Source organism: Anser brachyrhynchus (genome assembly GCF_964034855.1).
Source record: "Anser brachyrhynchus genome assembly, chromosome: 1".
NCBI classification, from domain to species: Eukaryota; Metazoa; Chordata; class Aves; order Anseriformes; family Anatidae; genus Anser; species Anser brachyrhynchus.
The window spans coordinates 175,734,538-175,748,713 of NC_137694.1; the positions used below are offsets into that span (position 1 = coordinate 175,734,538).

At 36.2% G+C, this 14,176-nt stretch overlaps 1 protein-coding gene across 2 annotated transcripts in view; it reads right to left on the bottom strand.

Annotated features, from left to right (window-relative positions):
• TDRD3 (tudor domain containing 3) overlaps positions 1-14,176 on the bottom strand; it is a 110,888-nt gene that overhangs the window by 20,075 nt on the left and 76,637 nt on the right. For both annotated transcript variants that reach the window (XM_080577038.1, XM_080577037.1), the window contains exons 11-12: positions 7,875-8,713; positions 5,838-5,963 (exon numbers count right to left, since the gene is read on the bottom strand). In XM_080577038.1, the coding sequence (XP_080433164.1) occupies positions 5,838-5,963; positions 7,875-8,713 (965 nt within the window). The remainder of the gene's footprint in view (positions 1-5,837; positions 5,964-7,874; positions 8,714-14,176) is intronic.

Here is a 14,176-nt window from a genome sequence, read left to right on the forward strand (position 1 = left end):
ATTTCAGCCAAGGGCCAGTAACTTTCAGAGGAGTAGTTAACTTCAGCTGTAATCACCTGTCTGAATTCAGCACAGATACATGAAACTGAAGTCTGAAGAACTATGCGCTTTCTCAGAGGACAGAGGTGCTAAAGAAAAATGTGATCGATTTATTACAATAAGTGCTTTCCAAAATGCTTGTCTCCGAATTTAAGGCAATATTCTCAATAAGTAAAAAAAAAAAATAAAAATAATTTTTTAAAGAAGAAGATCGACTAAGTAATGTTTCATACTCAGAGGACGAAGGCAACTGAAATCACTATATATTACATATATGGAAAATGAGACCCATCACTACAAAATAACAGCCTAAATCTAAAAATGCTTCAGTAAAGGGGAAAGACAACCCTTTGTGGAAACTAAATCCACAGTAGTAACTTTTTAGATTAAAATGAATTGATAAATATGTTTCACCACTCAGAACAAAGAACAGTCCCAAATCCTCAAAAACAGTCTTCATTTACTTACATTACTTCTATAAGTAATTAGAACTGTAAAATGATTCTAGACACTTTCTTACAGCACAGAAGTCAAACAACTATAAATACAGAATTGTTTTGATGCAACTGGACAGTTTTTCTACAGTGAAAAGCTATGGACAGCTTTTCTACAGTGATATTAGACTTGGTTAAGTAGACTGCACAGTTCTCCGAACAGTCTGGTTTCTACTACAGACAATGAGGATAGAAGCAAGGTAAGAGATCCAACCAAGACACATTTATCTATTGCACCTACTTTATTACTTAAATAGAAATACTTCCTGCTTGACACAAAACACAATAAAGATCATGGCGAGATTTTAAGATCATCCATGCCGAAGAGCCAGAGCTGCCATAACAGACGGCAGCCAATACTTCAAGTCAGTTGTTATTTGTGATACTGCAACGGTCATGAACAACACTAGATTCAAAATCTTCATAAAACAGATAGGCAACAGCAGCCAGCAAAAGTCATTTCCAGCTAAGGACACAGCTACCATTAAGCCACCCTTTACCATTTAGTGACTAGAGGGTGGGTGGTCCAACACCTTCATAATGCTCATATAAGCTTACTTCTTTACTTACCTGAAATGGGGGATGGGTATAAGGTGGTCTTGAATTACAGTTCTTTTAAGATTTAGGTTCACTTTTTTAAAGGATTTTAAATTTAAGAGAATTTAAACACTGTTAGAAATATTTAGAGCTCTGTGAGGTACAAGACACAACATTACCAAATTTGAGCTCTCAAATAAAACAAAACAGAACGAGATAAAACAAATCAACACAAAGTAAAATAAAATGTCTGCCAGCGTGAATTATCCATAGTTCAAGACTCCCTATTTTCTTTCAACACTTTCCTCATTGGAGAGCCTAAAACAGATGAGCTGAGAAGTGTTTTTTCAGTCTCCACAAAAAACAGATTACAGAAGAACTAGGATTTTACATACCTTAGTAATATTTTTTGCCTTATCTCTTTAGGTAGAAATACAATGCAAGATACAGGAAGAGGAAACTAAGCTAAACTACAGATTTCAATTTATAATTAACATTTTTAAGTGAAGTGCTGTACAGAAAAGGCTCCTATGAATTCAACTCTAGCTTGTTTTGAGAAGAACCAGAATAAGGCCATAACATATGTAGGAGGAAAAACTACAATCTTTATTTCCTTCATACAACAATAGAAAACAAAAAAAAAGTGCCATCAGTGCAAATGGAGGTACAAGGCCTATCAAATTATTAAGGAAATACAGAATATGAAAGGGAAAGCAAGGATGTGGTTTGGGGGAAAAGTGTCACAAGATTAGTTCTTAGGCTATATACTTTACTTACTAAGGAAAAAAATCCTACATATTAGAGAATAAAATTAAGACTTAAGGTTTAAAGTATTATCTTGACTTTATTTAATTTTTTCCACAGAACAGACAATTAAGTCAGAAAGGCCCTTAATGCTTCATGCTTTTCAGTTGTTGGTATAATCTTACATCTTTTACAAGAAAAAGCAAGCAGTTCTTATTTCTACAATGTTTACTGGTGATATTTTTGTTGGGATTATAATATTTTCATTAAGTGACCCTTGCTACATCGAGAGAAATAGAAGGTTACAGTACTGTAGCGTTACACACAAGATACTAAAGATACTAAAGAACAGTGGAATCCTAATGTAATTTTGTTACTAAAAATACTATGAATTGCATTCCTTAGACATATTTTGCAAGCACTAAGAAAAAACAGTTTTAGTGTTCTTATATACAATCATCAATATGGCTATTGAACGTGATTATTGAAAAAAATCCCCACTTTTTGATTTAACTTATGTAAAATAAAGCTTTATTTTCTATACTTCCAGCAGTCAGAAAGATAAATAGCAGCACACTAGTTGTCAGAGGGACTGAGGCAAGAAGTCAGGGCAAACTTGTGTGATGGACAGTATACAGTCAATTATCTAAGAGTCTTAAGATCACCTAGTAACACTTTTTCCATTAAAGTGGAAAGCTCAGTGTTACGCTGACAATGTCAGAACAGGACCTACATTCAAGAAGGGGAAAACAAAAAAAAAACCAAACTTTGTACTAATGCAGTCCAGTTCCATATTATAGAGTCAATGTGAGTAGAGAGCAGAATGTTAACCAGCTAGAGGTGAAGAGGAAGTTATTAAAAATGTAAAGAATTTTCATTAATTCCTTATTTTTGATAGTTATAAAGGTTGCCAAAAGTGTACTAGAAGCTCCGGATTATTGCTTAAATAATACATCATGTCACAAAAAAAGGGGGGTTGTGGTATTTTGGTGGTTCTTTCAAGTGACTAGTTGAGCGTTGTTTTTTTTTTTCCTCTTATCCCACTGATAAACTTTCAACACTTTATTTTTGATGGTCAAAAATTAAATTCTATATTTGAGTACCAAAAAGTGTGCTGGGAAAAGCAGCAAAGAATCATCTAACACAAAGTCTAAATTTATGCCTTTAGGCCAACCCACTAAAGCTTTTCTTTAACAACTCTTTCAAAAAAAACCACTGAAAATTACAACATTAGTACTCACATGCATTATATTTCTATGTTAGTAACAACAAGGCTTCAGTACACATGGCTAAGAAGGACTTAGCCCTCTGGAAGTTACCTGGAAGTACTGAAATAAAACTCAGCATAACAACTCTTAAATAGGAGGGGTAAATAATCAGAACAAGGTCATTATTGCTGGTAACATTGATCAAAGAAGAGTAATTACTGAATTCGGTTTAAAATCTGTTTTGTTCTCTTGTAAAGAGGAAGCGTCAATGTTACTTAAATCTTATGACAAAGAGTTAAGTATTGAGCAGCACAAGAACCTCATTTTGCACTTGTGTATGCTATCTAGACTTATATATTAACATGAACACTGAGACATGGAAAATTAACCAACAGCGTTCAGCTTAGAAGACAACCCTGAGTATCAGAGCTCAACTCCAACGGGTAACTAAAAACCGCAAGTGCAGAACGAGAACTAGAGGTAGCACCTGAACACAGGAAAGTGAAAAAGCAAGATGCTAATTAACTTTCTCCTAGAAAAATCCTACAGCTGAAAGGAACTTTTAGCAAAAAGATGCCAGAAAGAAACCATAAAACTTTTGTTTACTGTGAGGATGTTGGTTGGCATTTATGTTGCATAACTTCAATGACCTACATTTAGTTGTTTGAATTTAAGCTTTTCATCTAACCTCCCTTGAGAGCAGAAGCCCCTTGAGAATAGTACCTTTTATTTCTGATGAACTAAAAGGCTTTATTTTTTCCCAGCAACAACCGAGGAAGCCTCTAACGAGAACAGGATGCAGCATTACATTAAGACCATGCTATTTCAGTTGCAGAATCCTCTCTCCATGCATTCTCCCACCATCTTGTGTCAGCTTTAACAAACTCTGAAATAAAACAAAGCTGGGGAAAAAGCACTCCATCTGATTCAACTCATCCTGTGGCTACGTGACTGATGATAAAATATGGGAAGAGATGGAATTGGAAGAACAGGTAATTAGCTATCAGCAGAAACAGAAAGAAGGATCACTGCTTCGGGTTGGCACTCCACTCTTAGTTCTACTTAACACAAGGCCATGTTCTCAGACAGAGCTAATTTTCAGAGGGTTAAAGTAAAATAAAAACTATTCCTTAGGATTACCATCAAATATGATGAAAAAAGGCTAACAAGTATCCAGGGCTGCATTAGGCAAAATATTGCCAGCAGGTCAAGGGAGGCGATCCTTCCCCTCAATTTTGCACTGGTGAGCCCCTATCTGGAATGTTATGTCCAGTTCTGGGCTCCTCAGTACAAGAGAGACCTGGATGTATTACAGAGTCCAGCTCAGGACCACCTCAGTGGTGAAGGGACTGGAGCATCTCTCTTGTAAGGAAAGGCAGAAAGAGCTGGGACTGTTCAGCCTGGAGAAGAAAAGACTCAAGGGGGAAGCTCATCAATATATAAATACCTGAAGGGAGGCTGGAAAGAGAACAGAGCCGGGCTCTTTTCAGTGGTGCCCAGTGCCAGGACAAGAGGCATCCATCACAAACTGGCACACAGGAGGTTCCCTCTGAACGTTAGGCAGCAAGTCTTTACTGTGCATGTCTGAGTGCTGGCACAGGTTGCCCCAGAAAGGTTGTGGAGTCTTCTCCTTGGAAATATTCAAAAGACAGGTGGGCACAGTCCCGGGCAACCTGCTGTAGGTGTCCCTGCTTGAGCAGGGGGTTTGGACCAGATGACCTACAGAGGTCTCTTCCAACCTCAACCATTCTGTGTGCATGAGCAAAAGCTTACTAACAACCCAGAAACAGGGTCAAAGTATGTACAGTCATATAGTAGGAAGCACTGTATGATTGTAACTCAACTAGTGGGATATAAAGAAATAAAAACATTCATTTCCATAAAGACAGCAAACACATAAGCTGGGAAGAGCTTCAGATACCTATTTAAGTAGAAAAAGGCCATCTCAGAGGCCACATGGGCATCTGAGAGCTACAGGCAACAACACAAGTTAAAAGACCACTGGCAGAAGACAGGAGTTGACTGCTCAGCCTCTGCAGCAGTACTAACATGGCTATATAACCAGAGGTAAGAGCGAAAACAGGCACTGTCAGCTCCTCATCAAGGATTCAACACACAAAATATGAATACTTTCTGTGCAGCTTTTTATAACAGTAATCAGCAAATAACTATCCACTCCTGTTTCTTTTCTTTTTTTTTAAACCAAGATGTACGTCTATTTCCATGTCATTCACAAATAAAGCCTTTTGAAATTCAACTTCCATAAGGCTAATACATTCTAAACCTTATAAAACAGATTGGAGGCGTACACCTCCACCATAATATTCAGCAAAGAAATTGTTGAAGCAAATAGAATCACGATACAAAATAAAATTGTACAAACAGATGTGTATTTTTAGCCATACATTCACACATAGTAAAAACCTTTTAAAAGACTGTTTCCTAACCTTTACAGAAGAAAATACAATGTACGTGAAATGAAACAATAATAATCTTTGTTTAATAGAGTAAGCACAACTTTTAGAGAGAAAATATGCATAAAACTGTTTAGCTGACAGGTCGATTAAGATAGTCATTTTAAAACAATACAACTTAAATTTATTATACACGAAGAATACTAAGTGATAATACACTGATCAGATAGAAGATTCATATAGACAACTAAGAGTTGAGATTTTGTTTGTGTACTTGCCTCAACTATTTTTCTACACGTGCAATTAGCACTCTGCATAAGTAGGCATTCATTTGTGCAGGGTTACATATTTTGTACAGACTATGAAGTTTATATCTTTGTATACGATCTGTTATCACATACCCATGTGTCTGCATGAACAGGCCTGATGTTGCTGAGAAGCACCTCTTCATAATTTCCATAATCACAGAACTTAACAACTGCAGTTGTCCCAGAAGAATGGAGAGCTTCAATTTCTGCCCGGTAGAACTTAAAAGAGAAATTTTCAAAGGTCATAAAATACTACCTGAAGTACCATAAATAGCCTGAAAACAGCCTTTTCACTTTTACTCTCTCCTCTACTCCTCACCTTGGTCAGCATTAAGTTTTGAGTAATATTTGTACCAGATACTTGTATATTAAACTTCCACATGGCCCATGCCTGCAAGGATGGGGGCCGTGTATTTAGAATACTCATTGAAAATATATGCTGCTTATGACATTAGATTGAACATTTAAAAGACTTGTTTTAAAGGACAAATTAATCATTAATAAAAATGATGTTGTATATGTGAAGTGCTACTGTTTGTTTGTTTTTACTGTTTTTTTTACTGTTTTTTTTAAATGCCTGATGTGCACCTACTTACATATATGCACTGTACATACTAATATCAATTTTACCACATACTAAAATATCATAAAGTCAGTCCTTCAAAAAGTCTTCATTTTCCAGCACACTATTTCGTTTTTGTGACATCTGCACACTGATTTATATAAATATATGAAGATATTCAGTCACTTTATAACTTACTGGACACAAAGAAATCATTATCTCCTAACATGGTTAAACTCAGTACTGTATTTTATCACACTAGTTCAAAACTGTCCTAGATGCGAGCAGCAGCATATATTATACCTAACAACAAAATACTCTAATGCACTGAATACTTTTCAGGCAACAGTTTCGTACCTACTTATTTTGCAAGTTTCATGCTTTCCAAAATTTCAACAACTCATCTCTCAGCAATACAAAGTACTTCTCAAAACAGGAAACCATTCCTTAATATACCATTATATTTCACACTAATCCATCCATCCAAGATATACATTCTTATCTGATAGAGTTAATTCACTATATTTTACCACTACAAAAAATTGTTGCGTGTTTTATCTTAGTCATACAAACAAAAGAGAGAAAAATAAAGTCATGTTGCTGAACTAACAGTATGTACTTCCTGTAAAACAGAAATTAAACTTGAATACCACAAAAGACTTAAAATGGTAGGAATAAAACCTATCCCAAGAACAGCAATATTTAAGGTAGTTGTTGGATTACCAGAAAGTGTCAAAAACTGAAGAAACAACCAAGGAGCGACAGGGAATTCCTGAACAGGTGATAACAAATCAAAGAAAAGCTTTTTTTTTTTCTTTTTTTTTTTTTTAAAAAAAAAAAAGGAATTAAAAGGAGAAGATGATGAAAGGAAAGTCTTTTGCCATAATAGAAAGCTTATTAACTGGAAAAACAGCTGAAGAGGAAGTATTTAAGCTTTTAAAAATTAGTAAAACAGAACTGTTATGCAACATAATTAATTTGTTCTACAAATTCTTCAGCTAAATTCTTCTGTCTACTAGTGATAATAAAAAGCAATCCTTTTTGCTGTCTTCTTTCTAAAATGACTGAAACAAAAGAAAGAGGTTTTTTGTTGTTGTTTCTTAACAGTTCCTGCAGACTCTGGTTTTCCCTTGCAGTAGTGAGGGCTGCACACTGACTTATTCTACAAGTTTACCACACATCTACCATTACAGACTGTTCTGGATAGCAGAGCATCTTGGTTTTTGTTCCTTGGGAAATAACATGGACTCCTAGATCCATATTCATTCCTTCAAATTTTAGGCACTTGGGTGAAATGTGTTAGTTACAAGCTCAGTCACCACATATGACAGAAACAGTCACCTTGGAGATGACTTAATTTAAGCACTTTCAGGAAATGAATGCAGGCCACCTATTTCATTAAAATAAAACAACAACAACAAAAAACAGAACAGGAAGCTAGCCACAAAGCACAATACACACCTATGAACAAAACCCCATGTCTTTGTGCTGGTGTGCTAAGTCTCCCCTCAAGTATCTAAGAAAACATTGAATGTACAACTTGAAGTAGTTATTTCGTAAAAGCATACCTTGTTGTCTTCCCAATAAAGAGCGAAACATTCATCCCCAGGTCTCCAGCTTTTTCCATACTCCATGTGAATCGATGGTTCTATTATTTTCTCTGGTTTGATAGGCCCAGATCTCCTTTTGGGTCCAGTGTTGTAATACAAAATTTTATCATCATAAGATGGAATCGTAGTGGGTCCTGATGATTTGATAGGACCTACTCGTCTTCCTTTCTGATGATGTTCTGTATCTCCATTTGGTACAGCATTAAAATTATCAGTTCTACCTGGGGGTTGGTAATCATTATTCACAGCAAAATGTTGCTCGCTTTTTACCATAAAGGTTTCATTATTTATTGTTCGTGCCTTCCTATCGCAAAAGTTTTCAGAATTGTGTATTTGGTTTTCCCTTTTCCCACGTTTCTGGTTATTGTTGTCTGTAGTATCTTGAACAGCAGAGTTCTCCTTGAGTTCTGTGAAGGACACCCCTTTTCCTATTCTGTTTTGCATGTTGTTATCCCTTTTTTTAAAAGAAATATCACTCTGTTGAGTGGCTATGGGATAACCCAAATCCTTTGGCCTATCATTTCTAGGATAATGTCTGTCACTTTTAATTTTTTCATCTGTCCAATGCTCTAAAGAGCTGTGCCTTTCAGGACCTCTGTTTCTGGGTAACCCCCCACTTTCCAAAGCCTGCCTTGAATTTTGAAAATCTCTTTGAAAACGAGGGGGCTTCTCATTCCTTGGCTGTCTCATATCATTGCGAGGAATATGTCTTGAATGATTTTCTCTGATGCCATTCTGTTCTGTATTCATAACTTTGGGCTGTATTTGATGTGGTGGCTGAAATTGCAATTTTGGTTCTATAAAGAAAAAAAATATTTTAATTATTAATATGTTTCACGTTAGTGTAATTTTAGACCCTAACTGATAAATCAGCAGTAGTATTTAGGAAAGTAAGCAGTATTTAACTTTGTGACACAGAAATGGAATTGTACAGACAAATTCAGCAGACATTTGAACTGTTAATTTTTTGTTACTGGAAGACATAAGTACTGCCAAGACAAGTGTGCGAGTTATTATTAAATGAGTAACAACCACTTCAGAAAGGAAAAATAGAATTCCAAGGCAAAGAAAGGAAAAGGAAGGAAAATGAGGGGGGAAAAAAAAAAGAAATACTTGTCATCTGAATTGAAATTTTCTGTAAAAATAACTTGTTAACAGCTATTCAGCATTAAAGGCAAGAAATAGAAGTGATGGAATGCACGCAGCAGACAACCTAGAGATAATGGGAATAGTAACAAAGTCCAGAACTGTGACAACCCTGATCAATGAGCCATAGCAGGAACCGCTCAAGTGTTACCTTCAAGAGAGTCAGCCAGAACTCTAACTGATGATAATGAAAACATAATTATCATGGACCTTATGAGAAAGAGCAAACTTTTCACTGGATGTTGGGAGGGCAGGAGGGAGGTGAGCAGGACAGAAAGATCATGGAGCTCTGTGAAGTTTTTTTTTTTTTTGGGGGGGGGGGGGGGGCAAATGAGGAACTTTTTGAGACATTTAAGGGAAGAGTCAAAGGAAGGGGTAGATCAAGACGAATCTAAGAGGAACACGTATGGGAAAGGCATGAGATAAAACTGGACAGTTTTAAGTATAAGCAGGCTCCTGGTCAATATGCTCACAGGGCCAACTCCTGCACCTCATCACTGTAACCTGTCTAATCTCCTTAATAAATTCTAACAATCTCCTGTGTAACTGAGCTCTCTGAATGAACATATTTTGGATCTGCCAGTGAACTTGAGACAGATAAGCAAGTAAATGGCACAAGAGACCTGGCAGCTGAATACCGGGGAGACTGTGGGTCTCTAGGCCATCTACCAGGGATCTAGACTCAGACACTGGACAGATCTATGTAAGTAGTTGTGTAACCCCCTACAAACTTCAGGCTGGACAAGACAGCAAGTTGGGCAACAGGCCTCTGAGCTGGATACCAGAGACCATGGGTCTGGGGGCCAGGACAGACCCACGTAAGTGTGTGCATGCAGGTGGCTGGGTGTGAGGCCCGCCAGCAGACTTTAGGCCTGACTGAAAGGGAACGTAAGCCCATTAGAGCGACTCATATTTGTATTTGAGCACTTTGGGGTCATGTGGGTGCCTGTAAAGGTGTTGTTTTCTTATCTGTGTTGATCTATTTGCAGTCGGCCATGTGTGTATTGCATGTATTAGCCTGGTGTGCGTGTGGGGGCTCGGTGGGACGCTGCATTCAGGTGCTTTGCTGTCTGAGACTGAGTGCTCCTATCTGAAGGAAAATAGGAGCTTCAATTTGCAGGTTACTACTAGAAACAGCGAAAGCTGATACCTGACAACTAATGTATCTATTCTGATAATTACTTGCTATACAATAACAAGAAAATGTATTATTTTTTTTTTTAAAGCTGATAGTCCTAAGCATCATATTATTAAAAGCTCACAGAAATCCTATCAGTTTAGTTGAATAAATAATTGGCTAACATGACAGAATCTAGTTTTATATTCACTTACACACAATTTATCCGGTGATATCCTAACTTTGATGACAAAAAGATTTGATTAAAACAATTTAAAATTAAGTTTAAGTGATGTAAGCATAAAATAGGCTTAGCGTGACTACAATCCTGATAAAAATAAACATCTTACTGCAAAATTTGACATCGAAACCTGTGTTTTTTTTACATATGCATATGTAAATTTTTATATTACTCAAAAAACAAGAGTTTGGTAAAAGTTCAATTTCTTTTAAAATTAAAAAATTATTTTTTAAATCTTGAAGCACTTAAAATGTTTTTTTTTTTGTTTTTTGTTTTTTTTTTTTTTTAAGAATAAATCCTTCCTTATAAGTTAAAAAGTCTCCCTCTTATCTATCCTTGACAAGCGGAACATGAAAATATTGTTTTTTTGTTTGATTTCTATCTGCGATTTTTCTGTATCACTGTTTAACTTTCCCAATTCTGTATAATACACAGGAATCTTCTCAATTGAATTTCTTCTAGAAAGTTTTCTCTTCCTAATTAATTCACAAGTCTCCATTCATGACTTTCTTAATTTACACCTCTTGGTATAAATTGGTAGTAAAATCCTTGCACTTCCACTCTTCCTATTTTCAGCTTAAGCAGCAGTCACTAACTTTCATGTGTATTCCTAATGTTAATTACAGATTAAATGACTGAACTGCTTGATGACTTCTGAGTGCCTACTGCTTCACAGACACTCAGAACAAAGCAGCAGGCACTAAGAAGTCATCAAACGCTCAAGTACTCATGGCTTTCCAATGCCATGAGTGTTACTGCTGGTACACACCATTAAAGAAAGAAGTATATAAAATTCTAAAATGCTTCATTATAAATCTTACTGTTTAATATCGTACAATATGAAATTCATTAAACAAAGTCACTGGCACAAGGAAAAGTTGTTCCAACAATAATGTAGAAATAGGCTGAATACTGGTTTGGACATTTTAATATTTTGCTGGTTGGCATGATTTTAGAATTTAAATCTTTCATCTTCAAACTTTGTTTGCTTTCTCAATTAAGAAGCATTTTCTGCTTCTTCTGAGGTGTTCACCTCAGACAGCACCTAGCACATACAAGGACTACTTACAATTGCAAGGCAATCACACAGCATGCAGGGCAGTTATTACCATACTTTCAGCTTTTCCTCAAGGCATTAACTATACACATATTCTGTTGTAGCTGGAAAAAATTCCCTGAAATTTCTGTTCAATTTCACAGCATCTAGCAAGCAATTTTAGCTATTGTCTAGCCACCTTAACAAAACTATGTAGTCTTACTAGCCACCAAAAAATCTGGATATAGTAGATCTCTGAACAGCACTTTGATTCAATGTAGTGTGAAATTGCCTCCTCAAAATGGCCAGTTGAATGACAGAGGAACGTCTAGGGTATTTGCCAATTTACAATAAAAAGTTACAACCATTCTCAGATGAGACCATATTTTGTCTTTAGAAAAGCAACAATCTTCATAATTTAAAAAGTAATAATTCAGAACTCAAAAGCTATTTCCTACTTAACAATAATTGCTTGCAAAATAGAACTTTAAGAAACAAGTTTCATTTAAAGCTATGACCCGCTTCCACAAAGAAGCATGATTTAAAAGTTTAATAGTTACAAAAAAAAAAAAAAGTAACGTAGTTAATGGTTGACACGAATAGCTCCACACAGAATTAAGCAGATACTCGAAGAGTTCATATAATCTGTTTTTCAGGCAACAGAAATTTTAGCAGCATGTTAATGTTACTGATTTATTTAACAACAGCAAATTTCTAACATATTAATTGCTAATAAACAGTAGGACTAGTGGACATTCAAATTAGTTATTGATATCCAACATAATGTGATCATGATACAAAAACAAGAAGTTTACTTTAAAGCGTCTGATTTTTCAGTTGCAGAATGTTTTTTTAAATAATATGGAAAAATTCAAATAATACTAAATGTTAGTCACCTGGAAAAAAGATTAGACAATTTCGTAACAGTGAACACATGCATCTTTTTTCTAGGCCTACTTACTGTGACATGTGAAAGCTGCTCACAGAACACTTGACATTTTCCTACTCTAACCTCCAGATACATAAAATCTGATGCCTTCCATGAAGACTCAGCTATTGTGGTAAAAATGCACTAGCTTCCCACTGGGCTACATCATACACAGCAGCCCTGAATTACCAGGACATGCTAATCTATCACTTAACATTCAAAAGTAATCTGTCTACAAACAAAAACTGTCAAACGACAGTAAGCGTTACTTGGTCAATAGCAGTCAATGAAAAAGCCTCGAGATAAAAATATTACAGGTTCTTCACAAAGATGGGCTGTCTGACCAAGTAGGTCTGAACAAGTAACTGAAAAGAATCTTAGGGATTCTAGAAGAAGTGAAGTGATAAAGGAAATTATTCAGATATCGTCTCTGCTAGTAGCAGCAGCTGATTTTCACAGCATAGCTGAGGTTGCACCTTGAAAGGTCCTCTGGTTCAACCCCTGCTCAAGCAGGGACACCTAGAGGCACTTGCCCAGGACCACATCCAGATGGCTTTTTAGATCTCCAAGGAGAGAGAATCCATAACTTCCCTGGGCAACCTGTGGCAGTGCTCAGTCACTCCCACAGTAGTGTTTCTTGATGTTTAAAGGAAACCTCCTGTGTTTCAGTTTGTGCTCATAGCCTCTTCTCCTGTCACTGAGCACCACCGAAAGGAAGAGCCTGGCTCCATCTTCTTTGCAAGCCTCCTTCAGGGATTTATATACTTTGATGAGACTCCCCTCCTCTTCCTTAGGCTGAAGAGTCCCAGCTCTCTCAGCCTGTTCTTGCCCCACCTCCAACAAACTATTAGCCGAAGTTCCCAAAAAGTTCCTACAGAGCAGTAACAAACACATTAATTCGGCATTTGGCAAGATTTGGTCTGCTGTCCCATCAAAGAGGGAGATGCCTCAGCACTGTCATTATCATTATAACCTGCAGTTGGGGAAGCAGTCTAGAAGAATTCCATTTCAAAATTAATGACAAAGCTTTTGTCTTCTCTTGGGTAGTTTTAATTTACCCAGGGGAAATGGTAGCAGTCATCTTAAAACTGTCACTCAGTTATTTTACTCATTTTAGCATTTATACATGATGATTCATATGTGAAGACTGCACAGAGCCATCATATTCTCTCACCTACAAGCAACCAGCAGGACCTGCAGCAGTTGGAAACCTCAGCCAATGCAATTTAAACAACACCACCCCATGTGCAATGGGTTTTCAGAAGTACGCTTTCCTGTAGCTCTCTCTTGTGGATTTTCTCATGTTTAATAAAGTGATTAAACTCAAAGACAGTGGCCTTTCCCACACCAGTGGCAATTATTTGGGTTTCTCCTTCCAGTGGGAATTCTATTTTTATGCACACCTTTATGAAAGCATATCTTTAAGACACTCCCAGAGCAAGTTTTACCTCAAATCAGCCAAAAGGTTCAAAAATTAGAGGAAAATTAATAACATATTAATGTATTAACCCTAATGTATTAATACTACATTAATGTATTAACCCTAATGACACACCTCATGTCAATTATGACACCTTATGTAAACTCCAATTTACTCAAGAGTTTTATCAAATTACATAAAGATCAGTATTTTTTCTAAAAAACACTATTTGGAAATATATAAAGTATAGTGGAATAAAGCATGAAAAAGATTGTTGAAATTAGATAAGATATGCCAGCCCAGAATTGTCTGAAAAAATTAAGTTATCATACTAAAAACCAAACCAAACAAAAAAACTATGTACTATATATC